General features: G+C 55.4%; 4 protein-coding genes across 5 annotated transcripts; 2 read left to right on the forward strand and 2 right to left on the reverse strand.

Annotated features, from left to right (window-relative positions):
- Position 1: 1 nt before the first annotated feature.
- On the forward strand, positions 2-1,154 carry B3GALT4 (UDP-Gal:betaGlcNAc beta 1,3-galactosyltransferase, polypeptide 4; the record flags this gene model as incomplete). The annotated part of the gene is made up of 1 exon (XM_010848712.1): positions 2-1,154. A coding segment is annotated over one exon (852 nt), but the record flags the coding sequence as incomplete, so codon positions are not given.
- A 260-nt stretch (positions 1,155-1,414) lies between these two features.
- Positions 1,415-10,774, reverse strand: WDR46 (WD repeat domain 46). The gene is made up of 15 exons (XM_010848599.1): positions 10,643-10,774; positions 10,349-10,543; positions 10,159-10,239; positions 9,912-10,024; positions 9,700-9,787; positions 9,509-9,570; positions 9,167-9,271; positions 8,910-9,060; positions 8,655-8,790; positions 8,243-8,342; positions 2,490-2,803; positions 2,257-2,351; positions 2,019-2,114; positions 1,779-1,892; positions 1,415-1,672 (listed from the first exon to the last, which is right to left on the reverse strand). The coding sequence occupies exons 1-15, from the start codon at positions 10,709-10,711 to the stop codon at positions 1,574-1,576; spliced, it is 1,818 nt and encodes a 605-aa protein (XP_010846901.1). The 5' UTR covers positions 10,712-10,774; the 3' UTR covers positions 1,415-1,573.
- Positions 10,775-11,111: 337 nt separating this feature from the next.
- Positions 11,112-12,413, forward strand: PFDN6 (prefoldin subunit 6). Of its 2 annotated transcripts, none has more exons than XM_010848600.1 (5): positions 11,112-11,206; positions 11,353-11,431; positions 11,674-11,744; positions 11,826-11,950; positions 12,183-12,413. In XM_010848600.1, the coding sequence occupies exons 2-5, from the start codon at positions 11,368-11,370 to the stop codon at positions 12,310-12,312; spliced, it is 390 nt and encodes a 129-aa protein (XP_010846902.1). In that variant the 5' UTR covers positions 11,112-11,206; positions 11,353-11,367; the 3' UTR covers positions 12,313-12,413. The 2 variants fall into 2 exon arrangements, with proteins under 2 accessions (XP_010846902.1, XP_010846903.1); XM_010848601.1 differs by having other exon boundaries at positions 11,126-11,206; positions 11,288-11,431.
- A 776-nt stretch (positions 12,414-13,189) lies between these two features.
- On the reverse strand, positions 13,190-18,968 carry RGL2 (ral guanine nucleotide dissociation stimulator-like 2; the record flags this gene model as incomplete). Its single annotated transcript, XM_010848602.1, has 17 exons — positions 13,190-13,864; positions 13,985-14,099; positions 14,626-14,916; positions 15,024-15,135; positions 15,218-15,313; positions 15,409-15,530; positions 15,650-15,682; positions 16,217-16,291; positions 16,454-16,522; positions 16,601-16,685; positions 16,778-16,881; positions 16,968-17,219; positions 17,490-17,787; positions 17,876-17,926; positions 18,056-18,234; positions 18,492-18,575; positions 18,672-18,968. Coding segments are annotated over 17 exons (2,478 nt in total), but the record flags the coding sequence as incomplete, so codon positions are not given.
- Positions 18,969-19,800: the final 832 nt, after the last annotated feature.

The following is a 19,800-nucleotide window of genomic DNA, read 5'->3' on the forward strand; positions in this document are numbered from 1 at the left end:
TCGCCTGCGCGAGGTCCGCGGGCTCAGGGTGCAGACTGTTTTCCTGCTGGGAGAGCCCGGCTGGGGGTCGCGCGGGAGCGACCTGGTGTGGGAGTCGGCGGCCCACGGGGACATCATGCAGGCAGCCTTCCAGGACTCCTACCGCAACCTCACCCTCAAGACCCTCAGCGGGCTGAGCTGGGCCGACAGACACTGCCCCACGGCCCGCTACATCCTCAAGACCGACGATGATGTGTTCGTCAACGTCCCCGAACTGGTGTCGGAGCTGGTCAGGCGGGGAGGCCGCTGGGAGCAATGGGAGACGGGCGTGGGGCCCCCGAGAAAGGCGAAGGCTGGAGATGAGAAGTGGGACGGAAGCCCCACCTTGGGGAGCCAGCCAGTGCCTCTCTTGTACTTGGGTCGCGTGCATTGGCGGGTGCAGCCCTCTCGGTCACCGGGAGGCAAGCACCAGGTATCGGAGGAGCAGTGGCCTCCCTCCTGGGGCCCCTTTCCCCCCTACGCCTCAGGCACGGGCTATGTGCTATCAGCTTCTGCTGTGCAGCTTATCCTGAAGGTGGCCAGCCGGGCACCCCTTCTGCCCCTGGAGGATGTTTTTGTGGGGTTAAGTGCCCGCCGAGGAGGCCTTGCCCCAACCCACTGTGTCAAGCTGGCTGGTGCCACCCACTACCCCCTGGATCGGTGCTGCTATGGGAAATTCCTTCTGACATCGCACAAGTTGGACCCCTGGGAGATGCAGGAAGCCTGGAAGCTAGTGGGTGGCTCTGATGGGGAAAGAACTGTACCTTTCTGCTCCTGGCTCCAGGGGCTCCTGGGCATCCTGCGATGCCGGTTAATAGCTTGGCTTCACAGCTGAGAGGGCCTGGGCGCCCAGGAGAGGGGTGTGGAATGGAGGGTCCAGCCAGCACCCCCCCCACTTTCTTTCTCCCAGGCCCAAAGCAGGAGCGCTAGTTGGCTGCAGCTGAGCAAGCTGCTCCACACAGGTGCTCGGGCTGTCACTGAAGACTGAGGGTCACAGGAGGGACCTAGGGGGCTGCCTGGCCTGCCAGCCCCAGAGATGGTCTTCAGGAAGAACCACACACGCTGGCTTGTTCTCTCCAGCCATGGCAGGGGAGGGGCATAGGCCCCTCAATAAACTTGTCTTTTTTCTTCTTTGAGTGTGTGGTCCAGGACTCTCAGAACACAATCCTGGGAAACCCAGAGGCTACCAGAGCCTGCTGGTGGGGAAGGCCATCTCCAGGGACTTGGAGCATACCTCTCCCTGGAGGAAGGCCTTAGGGAGCTGGACGAGGCCACAGCGCCCACAAGACGGGTGGGGCCAAAGGGGAGACACAGCCCCTCACGTCCAAGAGTAGCCCCAGGGTGCACGCAGGCAGGGGACAGGTTCACGGGATGATTGAGACACGGTATCCAAAAGTCCACGTTCCTTTTTAATACCGACCACCCCCCACCCCAGGAACCAGCTGTCCTCCCCAGGAGGAAGGGGGCTCCCTGCTCCCTCCTCATTCCAGGGACAGGTAATTCCCCACAGGTGGGCGTGGGGAGAGAATGTTTCTCCCGGGTCCGGGAGCCTGACTCAGCGCACGAATCTGTCCAGGGCCGACGGCCGGGCCCCTGTGGGCTTGGCCTTCTCTTGCTTCTGCAGCTGCTGCTCCAGGCTCTGGCGGATTTTGTCCTGGGTAGGGAGAGACAGGTGAGAAGTGGCAGGGGGATGAGGCCAGCGGGGCCAGCAGGAGGGCGTTCCCCTTGGGATGCCCAGCCTGCCCCCGGTGCCCGCTCACCCTGTGCTCCTGGTCCATGACCTTCCTCTTCCTCTTTACCAGACTCGCGGTCGAGCTGCGACCTTTCTGCTTTGGCTTTGGCTGGAAGGGAGCCCTGGCATCGGGATCGTAGCCCTGAGGAAGGGGAAGGAGGTGAAAGCTGCAGCAGCCTCTGAGGCAGGGAGCTGTGCTTCTGAGGATGCAGTGGGGATGGGACATGGTGGGAAGGGGCGCCCGGGCCCTCGGAGCCCCGCTCCGTACCAGCCTCTCTGCCCGTTCCTTCTTTGCCTGCTCCAAAGAGATGACATCGACCTCTGCCAGGGCTCGTGGATCCAGACAGATGAGCTCGGCGGGCACCTGGATGCAACACAGAGGGACGGACGGGTAAGGATCCACAGGAAGGTGACACCAAAGAGGGACAGAAAGCAGAGGCACTGCTGAAATCCTTTCTTCCTAAGACCCCCCGCCCCAGCCCGCGGGGGCGCAGGCGCATCCTCACCTTCTCTAGCAGCGCCTTCACCTCCCACTCCTGCCGCTGCTTCCGGCTCCTGTATGGGTTACTCTCCAGGCCGTCAAAGTTGGGTTCGGCAGCCCCTGGAGGGAGAGGGGGCACGTGGAACTATAACAGGAACCTGCTCCAGCCTGACAGGAGCCCCCTGCTGTCTCAGGGTCCGGCCCACAAAAGCCTCCATTTCGAGGTCACCGCTTGGAGCCCCAGCCCTGCCTGCTCACCAGGGACCAGCATGCTGGTGATGCCCCCGCTGTGCCCCACTCCCAGCACATCCTCATAGGGGCAGAACTGAAGGCCGTGCACGTGGCCCGAGAGCCGGTGCGTGAGGTAGGGCTGCTCCAGGGAAGGAGGGCTGGCCTTGCCCTGTCCTGCCCAAATGTTGACCACATCGCCCATTCCCGCTGCCAGCAGTCCCCGCTGGGAGAACGCCAGGTGCCCTGCTCCTTGGGGCAGGGTCCGAGCGCTCAGAGGCTGGAACGTCCCTCGCAGGTCGAAGACCTTCAGCTGGTGGTCCAGGCCAGAGGTGGCCATGTGCCTGGGAGTGAGAGAGGGAAGTTAATCACAGCATGAAGCATCAGGTCTGCTGGGGGAGAAGATGACTGATAAGGACGGAACCACTACCACCACCCACCTCTTTTCATTTCCCTTTTACAGAGAGGAAACTGAAGTATTGGGGTGAGTGGTGGAGCTAGAATTCAAGTCAGAGCTGTGTCTTTACTGTCTTTTCTCACCACATGTGAATGAAAGGGAGGATGCATGTGACAATCTACACTCAGGTGTGAGGTCACATCACACAGACAGGCAGCCCAGCAGTCAGCAGAGGGAAAGGCTGATGGCAATGGTCAGGGAGGGCTTTGTGGGACTTGAGCCATTCTAGGTAATAATCAAGAAAGCACAAGAGGATTGCTTCTCAGCCTTTTGGCTAAGATCAAGTGAGGAAAGCACAAGAGGGCTTCCCTGGTGGCTCAGTGCTGGAGAATCTCCCTGCCGATACAGGAGACAAGGGTTCAGTCCCTGATTTGAGAAGATCCCACATGCCGCGGAGCAGCTGGGCCTGTGCTCTAGAACCTGGGAGTTGAGCCCACATGCCCCAATTACTGAGACCCTCGTGCCCTGAAGCCCATGGTCCGCAAGAGAAACCACCGAATGAGAAGCCTGCTCACCGCAACTAGAGAAAAGCCCACGCAGCAGTGAAGACCCAGCACGGGCAAGGATAAAAATAGAAAGCACAAGGAGCAATTTAAAGATTGTAGCTGAAAACTGAAAAGGTTTAAATGAAACTCACTTTAAAAAAGCGTAAGAAACAGAGACACACAGCAGGTTTAAATAAATGAACATCAGACTGTGGACACAGGAAGATGGAAATGAGTTTGTTTTCCCGGCTGGTGGAATATGGCCAGGCGGGGACAAACTGCAGAGGCTCCTGAAGGTCAGATGGGAGACCGACAGTCCCCAAAGTGGCTCTCTGGCAGTGACAGGCCAAAAGGTGGAGGCTGCATGGACCCGAGAAAACCTTAGAAAGCAAGGAAGTGATGCGCTAGAAGGCCCCTTTCGCTAGAAGGAGGAAGGGCAAGGTTGGTGACCAGATCCTCTGGAGAAAGGGACTTGCCTGGTGGCCCAGTGGTTAAGAATCAGCTTTGTAATGCAGAGGACACAGATTCGATCCTTGGTCTGGGAACTAAGATCCCACATGCCATGGAGCAACCAAGCCTGCTCAGTACAACTAGAAAGGTCCTATGTGATACAGCTAAGACCCTATATAGTTAAATTAAAAAAGAATTGTCAAAAGTCCTCTTAAGGATGTGTGTACCGCATAAGACGTTTACTTTCAGAGACTGGAGTTTCTATGGATATTCAAGTTGCTCAGAGATGCTGAAGGGTGGCCAGCCAGGTCAGGGCATGTCTGTTTGGCAGACGCTGAAGACTCACATTTTAACCTTGACTGTGAGCCCAGGAAGAAAACACTAAGGCGCTCCTCTGAGCAGAGACTTGGCCTGTGATGGGACTGATGCAAGACCCAGCTGGATACCTGTCCTGACAAGACAGACAGGGCCCAGCTCCACCCGAGGGAGAGGTCATGAGCACAAACCAGGACTTGCTGAGGGCTCCTGGGACACAGGTCACAGCCTTCACTGGGCCAACAACTCAAGGGCACCCGCTGGCTCCTGCCCCCCACACCCACCTCTGGAAGCCTCTGTGCAGACACCCACCTGGTAGCCAGATGGGCATCCAGACCATGCCACCATCCTACTGAACTTGCAAGAAACAGATCAACTCTGAGGGTCCAGTCCAATCCTAATGCAAGCTTCCAGGAAGCCTGCTGAGGATGACAGCCCGCGGCATCTCTGGAGCCCCTGTGGCCGGTCTGAGGCAGCCCTGAGGAGGACCAGAGCTACACGAGTGGGCCCAAAGTCAAGAACCAGAGCTGTTTGGCATTGGGCTGTTGGCCAAACCTCTGTGAACAACTGACGGAGCCTTGAGCAGAAGCAGCTGACCTAGGCAGCCCAGGGAAGGCCAAGTCCAGCTTGGGTCCAGGGGCCCATAGAAGGCAGAAGGCCCTGGAAGAGGCCCCCACTCTCCTAGATCCAGACTGGCACAGACCTGGAGTAAAGGGGAAGAACCAAACCACCAATCCACAAAGACACAACCAGAGGGCCCCGGGGGCCTGAGCAGTCAGCAGGCTTTCCACAGCCACTGGGCTTCTGCATTCTGACTTCCTGAGCGGTGGTATACGAGGAAGAAAGCCATGTGGGAAGACGTATTCTGATAGGACACCCTAAAAGAAGGGAGAACCAGAGGCTGGAACTGTGAGGTGGCAAGGACTGGAAGCAGCAGACCCTGGAGGGGAAAAGCAGCAAGGGCTTCACAGGTCGTGAGCAGTAATGCGGCGATGCAGCCAAAGCCACCAGCAGGGCCTGGGCTCCCAAGGAGCGCTCAGCCAACAATGATTCTGCGTCTGCCATGACTGATGGCTGAAGAACACGAAGCTATGGGGACAGCTAGCAAGAAGTCGTGTTCTGGGTGAGGGCAATGTGGCAGAAAGGGAGCAGGCCGGGAGAAGCTGTGGGCGGGGGTGCAGCATACAGCGACGGACATGGTAACGGTGGGGAGATGGGAGACGACTGAGCAGAACCTGAGGGTTTCGCCCGGCCCGCCAACTCCTCAGCTGTGGTTGTAAATAAAGTGTAACTGGAACACCCCACCAGGGCAGATTCATCCTTCTACCCCCAGAACCCAGCCTACAGCTGGCACCCAATGAATGCCTGATGGATCAAAGAATTTGAGAAAAACACGTGGGAACTTGTGGGAAAGTCTGCCAGATCCAGACATACATACAATACAAACCAGACAAAACAGCTATGGAAACGCAAATAGTCTCTCAGGAAGGGTGGAAATTCAAAGCGGACTGGCCACCCCAAAGCCCCCACAGCACCAGCCAGACCTAAAGAGAACAGTCGTCTTTACGACGATGATGAAACAGCGCTCCCCACCTACCAGGCACCGTGTGCGCCTCTGAATACCTTGACTGGTGTTCACATCTACAACAGCTTCCTAACTGAAGGCCAAGCTTGGCAAACTACGGCCCATGAGTCAACAAAACCAGCCCACCACTTTCTGTAGAAGCTTCTACAAGCTCTACAGAATGGTTTTCACATTTTTAAGTGGTTGGGAAAAACATCAGAAGAAATATATTTCAAGACGTGAAAATTATTTGAAAACTCCAGTGTCAGTGTTCATAAATAAAGTCATGCTGGGACACAGCAATAGAGAGTTCCAGAAAAACATCTCCTTCTGCTTTATTGACTATGCCAAAGCCTTTGAATGTGTGGACCACAACAAACTCTGGAAAATTCTTAAAGAGATGGGAATACCAGACCACCTGACCTGCCTCTTGAGAAATCTGTATCAGGTCAGGAAGCAACAGTTAGAACTGGACATGGAACAACAGACTGGTTCCAAAGAGGAAAAGGAGTTCGTCAAGGCTATATATTGTCACCCTGCTTATTTAACTTACGTGCAGAGTACATCATAAGAAATGCTAGGCTGGATGAAGCACAAGCCGGAATCAAGATTGCCAGGAGAAATATCAATAACCTCAGATATGCAGCTATCACCACCCTTATGGCAGAAAGCAAAGAAGAACTAAAGAGCCCCTTGATGAGAGTGAAAAAGTTGGCTTAAAGCTCAACATTCAGAAAACGAAGATCATGGCATCTGGTCCCATCATTTCATGGCAAATAGATGGGGAAACAGTGAGAGACTATTTTCCTGGGCTCCAAAATCACTGCAGATGGTGATTGCAGCCGTGAAATTAAAAGACACTTGCATCTTGGAAGAAAAGTTATGACTAACCTAGACAGCATATTGAAAAGCAGAAACATGACTTTGCCAACAAAGGTCCATCTAGTCAAGGCTATGGTTTTTCCAGTGGTCATGTATGGATGTGAGAGTTGGACTATAAAGAAAGCTGAGTGCTGAAGAATTGATGCTTTTGAAATCTGGTGTTGGAGAAGTCCCTTGAGAGTCCCTTGGACTGCAAGGAGATCACACCAGTCCATCCTAAAGGAAATCAGTCCTGAGTATTCACTGGAAGGACTGATGCTAAAGCTGAAATGCCAATACTTTGGCCACCTGCTGCGAAGAAGTGACTCATTGGAAAAGACCCTGATGCTGAGAAAGATTGAAGGCAGGAGGAGAAGGGGACGACAGAGGATGAGATGGTTGGATGACATCACCGACTCAATGGACATGAGTTTTGAGTAAACTCCGGGAGTTGGTGATGGACAGGGAGGCCTGGCCTGCTGCAATCCATGGGGTCGCAAAGAGTCAGACACGAGTGAGCAAATGAACTGAACTGGGACACAGCTACACTCATTTGGTTACTTATTCTGTGGCTGCTTTTTGTGCTAAGGTAGCACAGTATTGTGGTCAAGCAGACACCACATCTTATCTCTTTGCACTGCTGCCCAGAACACTATAATCTCAGTGACACACATCACTTCAGAGCATTTCAAGCACCATCCGTCTTATCATCTATCTGTGTGAAAAGATGTTTGCAAAGATAAAATACTCAAAAGTCAAAGTGTTAGTCACTCAGTTGTATCTGACTCTTTGTGACCTCATGGACTGCAGCCTATTGGGCTCCTCTGTCCATGGAATTCGCCAGGCGAGAATACTAGAGTGGGTAACTATTCTGTTCTCCAAGCGATCTTCCTGACCAAGGGATCAAACCCGGGTCTCCTGCATTGCAGGCAGATTCTTTACCGTCAGAGCCACCAGGGAAGCCCAAAATACCCAAAACCTCTTCACAAATTGGCAGCTGTAGATCAACATTTGCAGTTGAGTTGGATGATTTGGAACACTAACTTTGAACCTCAACTAAACTAAGTGCTATGCTCAAAAACAGGAATTCATGGATTTCCCTGGCAGTACAGGGGTGAGGACTCTACAATTCCAACGCAAGGCGGGGCAGGTTCCATCCCTGGTTGGAAAACTGAAGATCCTGCATGCCACATGGCATGGCAGAAAAACAAACAAAAACAGGAATCCAATTATTTCCAAGAGTAGACCTATATTACACAAATATTGCATTCAATTCTTTTTCTCATTTCATTAATAATTTGGCATCCATTGTTTCTTCTCTTGTTATTTAAGAACCTACATAAAGCACTCAGTTGTGCTCCGTTACCAACAAAGCCTAAAATATTTACTATCGGGCCCCTTAAAGTCTTCTGGCCCTTGAGCAAGATACTCATATCCCCAGTCTCAGGGTGAAGACCATGTACACCGAGGTCACCTAACATGCCTGCCAACATGGTTGGTAAGGGGTAACACCAGGATTTAAGGCCAGCTTGGGTGCAGAGTCTGTGCTCCCAAAGGCGCACTACCTTTGAGGACTTTCTCTCAAGCTGAGACACCACCCCACCGCCCCCGCCCCCAGCCCCAGCACCTCAGGCCCAAACAACTGACTTACATGCCTGTAGAATCTACTGCCACAGCCCGGACTCCACCTCGGTGACAGAGAATCTTTACCAGTGGCTCCTTCATGGCTGGGCTCCATAAAGACACAGTCCCTGTGCACCAGAGAAGAGCAGAAGTTACTAATAGGGTGCTGAGGCGATTAAACCTGCAAAAGAGGGGGATTCGGGGCCAAGAGGTAAGAAAAGAGGGGAACAGAGGGGCAACCTGAAGGGACTCGTTAAGTACAAATATAGACGAAAAGCTGGGGCATTCCCTGATGATCCAGCGGGTGGGACTCAGCTTTCACTGCTGTGGGCCAAGGTTCAATCCCCGGTCAGGGAACCAAGATCATACAAGCCACATGACATGGCCAAAAAGAAAAGCAAGACAGGATGGTGAGGGTTAAAGTTCTGCCAGGCACCAACCATTACTGTGTCCGAGATGGATGACGGCATTGTAAGGGTTCTGAGTCATGACGCTGAGCCGTCCAGCCCGAGCATTCAGAGCTGCCACGATCTTTCCCACTGACACGTCCAGGTAGGTCAGAAACCCTGTCTCTGACTATGAGAGAGAGAGGGAAGGAGACCGGATTGCCCTCTGTCCTCCCCCTACTGGGGCCCCAGGGGAGGGACGGTCTTCTCAGGGCTGCCATCTGGTCCCTGCACTCTGCAGTCACTCACAGCTGTGGCCAGGAGGAAGTGGAAAGGCAGGAACTCAAGTCGGGTGACCCGGTCACAGCGGCGGACGCAATGGAGCTCTATGCCCTGGTTGTCGTAAATGTGAAGCCAGCGGTTCTGGGCAACGGCGAGCAGTGCCTCAGAATGCAGAAACCTGAGAGGGGCGGAGGAGCGGAGCAATGTGAAAGGGAGTCACCAGCTGTCGATTGATCAGTGACGGGCTGTCTCATCCCCACCGGCTGCTGACCAAGGCCACTGACCGGATGTCCCGCACTGCCTCCATGACGTTGATCTCACACATAAGCTTCTTTGTTACCCAGTCGAGGGCAGCCACATGACCCCGGCGTCCTCCAAAAGCCAGGTGTCTGTTGAAGGTGGAGGACAGGCAGGGTGTCAGTTCAAGGCGTGTGTGTAGGGCAGGCGCCCGGACTCAAGGGTCTGTCCCACGCCAGCTCCTCCTCTCCAGGTGAGAGGAGAGATGTTACCACACACGCTTATCACACATGCAAGCAAATAACAAGACCCTCCCCACGTCAACAACCCAGATGTACACTGCTATGGCTGAGATGGACTAGGCTAAAGTCAATGGAATTCAACCTTACCTCCCAGTTCTAGAGTAATTTAGCCTGTAGGGTCCAAACTGCCTCAAGTTCAAGTCAAAATGCTGCAGAAGGGAATAGTGAAAAAAAGAAAAAAGAGAGTTGGTTCCTTTCAGGAATTTTCTAGTCCCCACTCCCGTCTTATTCTGCACCATCAGTCGACCCGCTGGCCCCTTTGCCATTCTCAGGCTCACTTTGGCTGCACTTGCAATGTCCACAGCCTCCACGATGTCAGCCTGGCGAATCTTCGCCGTGTCCTCCCCATCCTCTCCTTCCAGAAACCTGCAAGTGAGTGTGAGAGTTGCATTAAAGCTTCCTAATAAGAAGTGGGTGTCCCAGCATCACAATCAGAAATGAGAGCCCCATAAAGCAGGGGTTGGGGAGGCCCACATCAGGGTCCACTCACCCAGGTTCTTCAGTAAGCAGAAGCTCAGATCGAGCAGCTCTGACACTTGTTTCCTCTTCTTGGGCTTCAGCCACCACAAGTCGGCTTCGCGTCTTGGTCTTCGGATGTGGTAGCTACAACATCGGTGGTGCGGATGGAGTGAGAGAAGGACAAAGGGATGTGGGGGTCACAGGAGAGCCCCGCCTCCATTCAACTCACCCAGACACTCCCTCCTGCAACCGCTCCCCACTCTCCGACTAGTCCTCACCTCCTTGGATTTGTCAATGCGACAGTACTTCTGAACCACCTCCACACTGACGGGGGCGGGACCTGCAAATGGGTCCTGGGCCTGCGGCAGGGAGGAGGCAATTGAGAAACTGGCTCGAGCTGACCCCAACCCCCCGACCCTGAAAGCACAAGACGACTTGCCTCGGCACCCCGGGAGGTCCCAGGCTCACCCCAGATAAGCTCCGCTGAGGCCTCGGACTCTTCAGTTCTCGGGGCTTCTTCGAGATCCGAAACTTCTTTGAGGTGTCATTTTTCTTTGGCTTCTGGGGGCGGAGCTCTCGATTCCTCTTCCGCTTACGAGGGGGACCTGGAGAAGCTCCGGCAGCTGTCCCAGTGGTCTCTTGCTCCCAGTATCGCCGTGGTTTCTACCAGCAGAGCAGGATCCCTCGTATTCCGCGGCCCTTCGCCCCGCCCCTCGAACCCCGCAACTAAAAACTTCCCTTCCACCCCAAGGAGATCCCTACCTTCTTCTTGGTCTGCAGTCTGTCCTTCTTGGCTGGGACATTACTGCCCGGCTCGGGGACTGTCTCCATCTAGCCCACTAGAACCACGATCCACGTGCAAACTCCTCTCCACAGTTCCACAGTCGGATGGAAAACTCCCGGAAGTCCTCCGAGACTCATCCAATCAGCGCCGTTCCAGGTCGAAGCCTCCCAGGCGCCATCTTTAATGAGGGCGCGCTCCCCACTGAGGGGCGGGACCAAGGACCCCAGTGAGGCAACTTATGCCCAAGTGATGAAAGACGGGCACTCCGAGGTCAAGACCCAAGCAACCGTGCAGTTTCTTTTCCCATCTCGGTTTCTCCATCTTGCCTTAAATCCTTCCGCGTCTGGTCTTTTTAGCAGAACACCACACATTGACCATGTTAGAACTACATTTCCCGGCGTGCGTCAGATGACAGCTTCCGGTGCCGTCTTTCCCCAGCATTCTCTATTTACTTCCGGGTTCATCAATACTGAAGTGAGAGCGTGAGTCGTGGAGCGGTTCGGTTGAAGAGTTCGGGGTTCTGCCACTCCCTGAGGCCGGGGGTGAGTCGATATCCCGGACGAGGAGAGACTGCAGTGGGTGCCCCGAGGGGCTGCCTCTCAAGAGGGCTGTCACCTCCGCAGGCCAGAAAGGGGAGCCCGGGTACCTTCCAGAGCGAGACCCAGCGCCCCTCTCCTGCTACCCGCAGGCTTTCGTCCCCGCCATGGCTGAGCTAATCCAGAAGAAGCTGCAGGGAGAAGTGGAGAAATATCAACAGCTGCAGAAGGGTAAGGGAGCAGGGTAGGGGTGACCTCGCGGCAATTCCCTCACAACCCAAGTCTACACCCGAATAATGCATTCTGTCCCACCCCCGGCCCCAGCCTGCGGCTCCTTCCCCTTCTCTGTATTCTTCCCATTCCCTGTCCCGCCTGCCCATCCTTGGCTGCTTCCTCAGCTGTACGTTCTCACCAGGATTGTGGTGATCGGGTGGCACATGAGATGTCTCTAAACAAACCTTTTCATCCGCCAGACTTGAGTAAATCCATGTCAGGGAGGCAGAAACTAGAGGCACAACTAACAGAAAATAATATCGTGAAGGAGGTGAGAGACTGAGATTTGTGGGGCCAGGAGGGACCTGTCCTGGAAGTGATTCTGATCATGTTTTTCCCACTCCTCCATCAGGAACTGGCCTTGCTGGATGGATCCAACGTGGTGTTTAAACTTCTGGGGCCCGTGTTGGTCAAACAGGAGCTTGGGGAAGCTCGGGCCACAGTGGGGAAAAGGCTGGACTACATCACAGCTGAGATGTGAGTCTTCCTTCCACCCCACTGTGATGTACCTGATCCGTTGGGATAAAGGTGTTGAGAAACCTTTGTAGAGTCATTCTCCAGAGTAGCCCCCATTTGAGCAGGTCTTTCAACTCCATCCCTTTTCTTCATACTCCCCTTAGAGCTCAAGTTTCTGACCAATCTCCTTGTCTTCAGCACCCTCAAGAGTAAGTCTCACTAACTTCTTATTTGCTTTTTTGCCTTTCCTCAGTAAGCGATATGAATCCCAGCTCCGAGACCTAGAGCAGCAGTCAGAACAACAGAGGGAGACCCTTGCTCAGCTGCAGCAGGAGTTTCAGCGGGCGCAGGCTGCAAAGGCAGGAGCTCCTGGGAAAGCCTGACCCTGTCCTGGGGGGTGGGGGAGGGGAAGGAATGAGGCAGCTCTAGGGTCTATACTGTAGCTAATAAAATGTGAAAATACCTGGCGTGTTCTGACCAGCCACTTCTGTTGTATTGTCTCCATCCTTTCCTCTGGTCCCTTCCCCCTCACCCCTACATTGCCTGCATTACTCTCTCAGATCCAAATTCTTGCACTGGAATTTCTGTGTGGTAGAGTAACCCTTCTTTCTTGAGACTAAAATCCGAAATGTCTCAAACCTAATTCTTGCCTGTATATGCAAGCCTTAACTCTCTCTTCTCTTGATTGGAAGCAACCAAGAAAAGGGCATTGACAGTGAGACAATTTGGGGAAAAGTTAAATTGAAAAACTCACAATTCTCTAACCTGCAACCCCAGAATGGAACATGGTAATCCTCTTTTGATGATTTCTTGTCATCTTCAAAATAGCCCTGGCATCTTAGTTCTTTTTAGTCTCTTTTCTTCCTAGACTTTGTTTAAATGTAGCTTAAATTGATTTCAGATCCCAGCACATAATGCATTGTGATATTCTAAGACCTCCAAGTTTGTACATTGTCCATGAAGGGGTTCTTCCATTTTTTTGTCCTAAAATTGTCTTAGGAATTCAGAGCCAAGGGTGTTTTTCACACTGATCGCTTTAATTGGATACTTGACGTGGGTGTGTAACAACTGAGGAGAAAAATGTAAGAGCCAATAAAGGAGAGGTTGCTGGAGAGGAATAAACCATTCTGAGGAAACTGTTCCCACCAAGCCCCTGCATCCAGCTTTCACGGATAGATTCGGTTGGGCCCCTTTCCCATGGGGTCTGCCTTCAGCCAGCTCCGCACCCCCAGCAGCTAGTGCACAGACTGAGGACAGGAGTCAATCAGGTAGTGTCTGGTTTATTAGTGTTGTCACAGCGACAGGAACCTCCAGAGTAGGAAGAGGAGGCTCCTGCGAGAAACTTTCTCTTGCCATTCCCTTCCCCTGGGACTCAGAGCCTCTAGGCTTTTCCTCTCCTCCTCCTTCCAGGCCTTTCCTTGGCCCTTGGCATGCTAGGATGTGGCCAGGAATCAAAAACAGATCTTTTCCCCAGCACTAGCTGTGTGCTGTATTCATGGCACGTGAGAAGCTATACACAGGTATCCAGTTTAGGCACCAAGATTACCAGTTTCACAGGGCTGAGTCTTGGCTGTCTGGTAAACCAGTGGTGCTTCACTGCCCCAGGGTGGCTGGCCACCCTTCTGGATATTTTCCCTATGTGGCAACTGCCACCACTCAGGATGGCTCCCCACGTTTGGAATGGCCACCATGAATTCTATGAACCAACAAGGCTTCCTCCTCAGAAGAGTGCCCGGGCAATCTTTCTCCCTGTGGCCTTGATCCTGGGAAAGGAACCCCCTCCTCCCTCGCTTGGGGGAGTTCCCGAGGCAGAAGGGCCACTGGTGAGGCCCACTGTAGCACTGGAGGGCCGCCGCCGCCGCTGCCGCAGGAGGAAATCGTGTGAGGCTCCGTCCATAGCGTAGAAGACGTTAGCTGAGGCGGGGATGGTCAGCTCTGAAGGTTCAGAAAAAGGTGTCAAGCACAGTCATTCCCGCACAACCCCTGGGTGTGGCAGCATTCCCACCAGCGGGCGCCACTCTCCTCCCGAGTCTGCCTTCCCTCCCAGCCCCTGACCTCGCTCCCCTGGGAGCAGCTGCACTAGCTCGTACTCCGAAGCTACCGCAGAATCACGATTATTTTTCTTAAGGACACGACTGATGACACTTGGAGCCTTGTCCTGACTTGTCACCTGGCAGGACAGCAGACCAAAAGAGCAGTTAATTGCAATGATGACCTTGGCCTTGCATCATTCCAACCCTAGCCAGTGAGCCCACCCAGAGAAAGCTGCTGCTGCTGCTCAGTTGCCAAGCCGTGTCCAACTCTTTGCAACCCCGTGGACTGTACCCTGTTAGGCTCCTCTGTCCATGGGATTCTCCAGGCAAGAATACTGGAGTGGGTTGCCATGGCCTTCACAGAGAAGGCTGCCCTTGTCCAAACTTTTGAGTTACCAGGGAAACCCAACATGGTGGCCCCTGTACCCCGCGGGCCAGCCCACATGGCTGCCGGGCTGTTCCCTCCGGGGAAACCACCGTTGGTTCTGAGAATCTCAGAGGACACCCGAAGTTCAAAGTGCAGCAGCTAATACAAAGTAACTTTGAAAATAAAACATGGCTGCTAAAACCAAAGGTCAATTAAAACTAAAATCATCCTCCCCTTTGGCTGTTGACACCTAAGACATCATCTCCACCCCCAACCTCCTGACCCACAGCTCTCACCAAGATGCTCTTATAGACACTGCCGTCTTCCCCCAGCTCCATCTGGACTCGGATGATTCGGCAATCAGAGGTCCCTGGCCCAGGCGCCCCTCCCCCACATCCAGGCCCCTTGGAGGCCCCTTCTGCACCCCCACTGAGCGGGGAACCACAGGAGGCTGAGCGGCGGTGACCTCGAGAAGGCCGAGGGGAGGAAGCTGGGGGAGAGAGGTGGCTGGGGTCAGCTGGACTCTGCAGGGCTGGGGTGCTTTCCAGGGCGGAGTCCAGAGATGAGACAGACGGCCACTTCATGTGCTGGGGACCAACAAGACAGAACTGGCATGAAGGCAGGAAAGCCAAGGGAGAAAGATTCACAAAGTCAGGGTCTGTGTAGAGACCAGAGGCTCAGGAGTGGAGCTCACCTGGGCCAGCCGGGTCAGCAGTGGGGCGGGGGTTCCAGGCACCTCCTCTGCTCCCACACTGGGCCGATCCCAGGAGACGAGGGGGGTGGGACCCCCAACAGAACCCAGCACCCTGGAATGACAGGAGATTGGGAGGATCAGAAGAAGAAGGACAAGTCCCCAAGAGACTGCCCTCCAACCACTGACTCCCTCACTCTGTCCACTGCGAGATGACCAGTGTTGGCCGAAGCACCCGCGGGGCAGGTGGGTCACCGCTCCCAGGCGTCTCCACCTCACAGGACACACGATGGCTGGGGAGGGGGCAATGGGCAGAAGTCAGCACATGACACACTGACCCCCACATTCAGCCTGTGCCCTGGAGTCCCAACCGCACCCAGCCAGTCACCTCTGCGCCTCTGTCAGTGGCCGGAGCCCCTGTAGCCACCGCTGGATATCGGGGTCAGGTCGGAGGTCATAGCCACGACATTCGTTCTGGAGCCGCCGCAGCTCAGAAAGGACAGCAAACTCCTAGGAAGGAGCCCACAGACTGCAGGAGGCCCAATCCAGGGAGCTCTGACTTCGCCCTCCTCTCCCTTTCCTGGGATGGGGCTACAGATGGCTGGCATATGGCCAAGCACTCTCCTCACCTTCCTCCGCTTGTCAAAATTGATGTATCCATTCTGCAAGGGGAAGGGGGTGGGGTGAGGGTCCCAACCCTGCCACAGAGAGCATATCCCCTCTCCCCACACTGGCCTCTGTGACTCCTCTGGCCCCCCGCTCCTCCCCCTCTTACCCATCACACCCTCAGCCCACTACCTTGCCCTTTACATTGAACATCACAGGTAGAAACTGTGGCCAATTTACAGAGAAGAAAACTAGAGATCAGAAAAGGAACTTGCCCAAGATCCCAGCTTTGGTTTATTTATCAAACGTTGTGTACGTATGCTTGCACCTCAGGCGTGCTCTGAGCACTCGCCAACATTAATTCATCCAACCCTCATAAGAAAGGCTTGATATAGATGCTGTCACTAGTCTCCCACTTACAGCTCACTGAGGCACAAGAAGGTTAAGCACATTTGCCAAAATAACAGAGTCCTGGCCCTTACTGCTTCTGCCTTGCAGCCCCCCTCTGGAAAGAGGTGGCCTGTCAGACCCTGAGGTCTCTTCATTCCATCACCATAATACACACACACACACACACACACACAACTGACCTCCAGCTCATCCTTAGAGGCTGCGTCCAACATTACGAGGTCTTTTAAGAAGGTGCCAAGGTATGGGACCACACCCTGAGGTCAGAAGTCAGAGGGTCAGTCACCCCTGCCACTAATCCCAGGGATCCCCCTCCCTCTGCACTTTCCTAACCCATTGCCCCAGAACAAGTTTAATTCTCCTCCCCCTGCTGTGCCCCCTTCCCAACCCTAGCGCTTCCACCCCCAGTGGTCACTCACCCCACCCCGGGAGGCAGACCTCGGGGACTTCTTGGAATTTGGCTCCAGAGAGGGCTGCAGCTTCACCTCCTGACGGTGACAGAACAAGGTGACATGGGGGATGGGGGTGGGGGGAGATGGCAGGAATGCCAGGGAATGGGGCCTCACCTGCAGGAGGAGCTCCCGGCTCTGGGAATAGTTATCCTCCTCAGAGAAAATCTGGCAGAGGCTGGAGAAGACTCTGAGGCTGTCCCTGGGGGGTGGGGGGCAGCGGCCTTGAGGAGGGGCCTAGCTCAGCTCCCGACTCCGAGCCCTGACTCCCCTCCAGGGCCCTGTCCTCCCCACCTGGTTGCTTCCCCCCAGGCTGCCCGAAGCCTGTGGATGGGGCTGGATTGCAGGGCTGATACCACAGCATACACTGAAGAGAAATTTCGGAGCAGACGGCACTCCTGTAGGGTCACAGACAGAGATCACAGCTTTCGGACGGACCTCTTTCCACACCTTGATCCCCAACAGGGCCAAGTCTCTCTCGTACCTCTGCCACGCGGATCCACTTCTCCAAGAGCCGGGCCCTCTGGGGAGGACGAAGTGGCCGTACGGTCACATCTCCAAGCCCTTCTCCAGTTGAGGTAGCCCCCAGGACAGAGCTGACCACTGCCCCTGCCACCTTGTTGAACTGTGTGACAGTCGCCCGGACAGATGGGCAGAGGTGAGAATGTCCTGGCCGGTCTCTGTGACCCCACAGGCCCCCCAGGCACTGAGAGGGGACCAGATTGAGAAACAGCTCCTGCAGGGCAGAGGTAAGAGGTTAAAGTTCATAGTCAAGTGAGGTCAGCCTTCCAATGTCAGGGGTGTGAGGATCTCATGTGGCCAAGGAACCAGAGGGGCATAGGGTTTGAAGGGCAACAATCAAGGGGAAATGGGGAAAGGTCAAAACTGGGTGGACAGAGGAGGCTGGGAGCTGGACCAGGAAGGACTGGAAGCCAGGTAAGGACGTGGAGTTAGGGACAGGTTAGTAAGGGGGCAGGGGTCATGGGGTCAGAGGTCAGGGTCTCACCGCATCTAGCAGGGTCAGCTGTTCGGCCAAGTGGTCAGCGAGGTACACCAGGACATCCGTGGGGTCAGCAGGGGGATCGCCGGGGAGGGCCAAGGGCTTAGGAAGTTCGGGGGTCTGGGGGTCCACCCGGGACCGGAGGTTGCGGATGAGGTCAGCGCCGCCCCCCACAATACCCTCCCCTGCTGCATACCCTGTCCGAAGAAAGAAGCTCTCAAGCCGGTCAAGCTGACCCTTGACCTCAGAGCCAAAATCCTCAGGGTGAGAGGCCAGCCAGGTTGACAGTACAGAGATGGCTACCCTGGGAGAAGGGGAATTCACCGGGGATTAGGTGTCAGGCTGCTGCTTGGCCGGAGAAAACTGTGAAGTCAGACTCAGGGGTCACTTACCCTTTTGTCCTCTCTAGCTCATCAGCAGGATGAGATTCAAGAGCTTCCAGCCTGGGGAAGGGAAGAGATTCTATGTGTCCATGTTTTCCAAAACCCTAGCGGTTTTGACTATTTGGGTGGGATGTCTGGCTTTAGAAAGTCAAGACATGTCAATGACCCTTGGTCCTTTAGTAGCCTGACCTGTCAACCATAAGCCCTAGCAGGGCAGGCGTGGAGGTGAAGGCCCGGTGAGTGGCCAAGAAGGCTGCTGTGAAGGTCATGTCAGCCCCTGATGTACGGGCGTCCAGCAGGTGTCTGACCAGGGCCTCCAGGGTGCCAGCTCGGAGTTTCCGGGAGGAACGCAGAGGAGGCCTTGGGGCCTGGGGGAGACAGAGCACCAGCCACTGACCCTTTTTTCAACTCTCCCTCGCTAGATCTCTGGGAGAAATCCCAGACCTAGGAGATGATTCAGCCTCATTGTATTAGGATTCAGAGAGAGCAAATGACTCGAACTAAGTCACACAGCTGAGTCCAGTCTCCAAACCTCCAACCTAGTATTCTGGCCAGAAAGTCAGTGGGAGGCAGGGGAACTGGGAGGTGGTAGGTCAGAGGTGAGACATCAAAGTTATAATCTCACCAAGGAATCAAGAGGCTGATACTGGCGACTTGTGACTGTAAAGGTAGCACCATCCTCCTCCTCCTCCCAGACAGACACAGGGGCCTGGAGGAGCAAGAAGGGGAGGTCAGATGGTTCCACACCCCACCCCACTGCCCAAGCCTCACCCCCAAGCCCTGCTCCTCCCCCTGTGCCCCTCACCTGTTGCGGAGGGGGACAGTACCAGCGAGTACGAGGGGTTGGGGGGGCTGGTGACCCCAGGTCTTCCCCACTGGGGCCCAGACAGCCCCCCCCAAGCCGCCTCAGGGCCCGGTGGAGTCTAAGGGGTTGCAGTGGGGAGTTGGATGGAATGCAGGAACCCTGAGCCTGGTGACCGCTGCAGCCCCTTCCCCCCAGAGCTGAACCCTTGAACAGCCAAGAATCCAGGTGCAAAGGTAGGAGGAGGGGGAAGCAAGAGAGGCAGAAAGCCTGAGGCAGCGATCTAGAGAAGCTGAAACCTCAGTCACAGGCACAACCGCATGCTCCGCCCTCCCCCGCAGGAACTAGCCAAGCCCAAAGAGTAAGTCCCCTTAGCCCCCTTTCTCCGGGTCCCTCCTCAGCTCTGGAGACCCCCCTCAGGGCGGCGGCGCCGATCCCAATACAGGAAGGAGAAGGGGAAGTGGGGATGGTGTGTGTGTGTGTGTGTGTGTGTGTGTTGGGGGGGGGGCGGTGGTTTAGACTCACAGAGTCATGTGACCCCGGCCGCTCCCCCAACCGATCCCGAAAAACCAGCCCTGCTAGTCACCCAGTCAGTCCTCACCCAGACTCTGGATAAGAGTGTCCAAAACCTCGGGGCCCCAAATCCAACTTTCGGCCCTTCTTAAGGCCCGAATCCTACTCCTGCCACTAGCCCCGGAGAGAAGCAGGTGACCACCAGCCACTCGGCCCGGGACCGCCCTCCACGGTCCAAGAGCCTCGGCTCCCCACCTCCGCCCAGCCCCAGGCGGCGGAGCGGAGCGGGGAGGGGTCACGAAATAGAAGGGTTCCCTCCCCAATCCCGAAGTCGGAGGAGCGGGTTACTGTGGAAACAAACCCCTCCCCGCCAAACAGACACCCGGAGGGAGACAGGGACCTAGACTCCACGCCCGGAGGGACGGGCCACTCGGGCACGGGCGGAGAGGGCGAGGGACCCGCAGGCCAGCCAGCCACACGCGCCGTGCGCGAACGGGGCAGGCTCCTGAGTGTCTGTGCCGCACAGAACCTCGGAAACGCCGGGGCTCCCCGCTGGGGGACACGGGCCGACTCCGGCGAGAGGCGCAGCAAGGGCTGAGGCAGGAAGAGACGCAGGGAC

Source organism: Bison bison, unplaced genomic scaffold (genome assembly GCF_000754665.1).
Source record: "Bison bison bison isolate TAMUID 2011002044 unplaced genomic scaffold, Bison_UMD1.0 scf7180017864270, whole genome shotgun sequence".
Taxonomy (NCBI): domain Eukaryota; kingdom Metazoa; phylum Chordata; class Mammalia; order Artiodactyla; family Bovidae; genus Bison; species Bison bison.

What these genes read in the sequence shown, in the direction of transcription:
- WDR46 (XM_010848599.1), bottom strand. Translation starts at nt 10,711, where the DNA reads ATGGAGACAGTCCCCGAGCCGGGCAGTAATGTCCCAGCCAAGAAGGAC. An exon ending in GACTGCAGACCAAGAAGAAG is followed by an intron (nt 10,544 to 10,642) that starts GTAGGGATCTCC and finishes CTCTGCTGGTAG; the next exon opens with AAACCACGGCGATACTGGGA. An exon ending in CACCAGCATGCTGGTCCCTG is followed by an intron (nt 2,352 to 2,489) that starts GTGAGCAGGCAG and finishes CTCTCCCTCCAG; the next exon opens with GGGCTGCCGAACCCAACTTT.
- PFDN6 (XM_010848600.1), top strand. Translation starts at nt 11,368, where the DNA reads ATGGCTGAGCTAATCCAGAAGAAGCTGCAGGGAGAAGTGGAGAAATAT. An exon ending in ATATCAACAGCTGCAGAAGG is followed by an intron (nt 11,432 to 11,673) that starts GTAAGGGAGCAG and finishes TTCATCCGCCAG; the next exon opens with ACTTGAGTAAATCCATGTCA. An exon ending in GACTACATCACAGCTGAGAT is followed by an intron (nt 11,951 to 12,182) that starts GTGAGTCTTCCT and finishes GCCTTTCCTCAG; the next exon opens with TAAGCGATATGAATCCCAGC.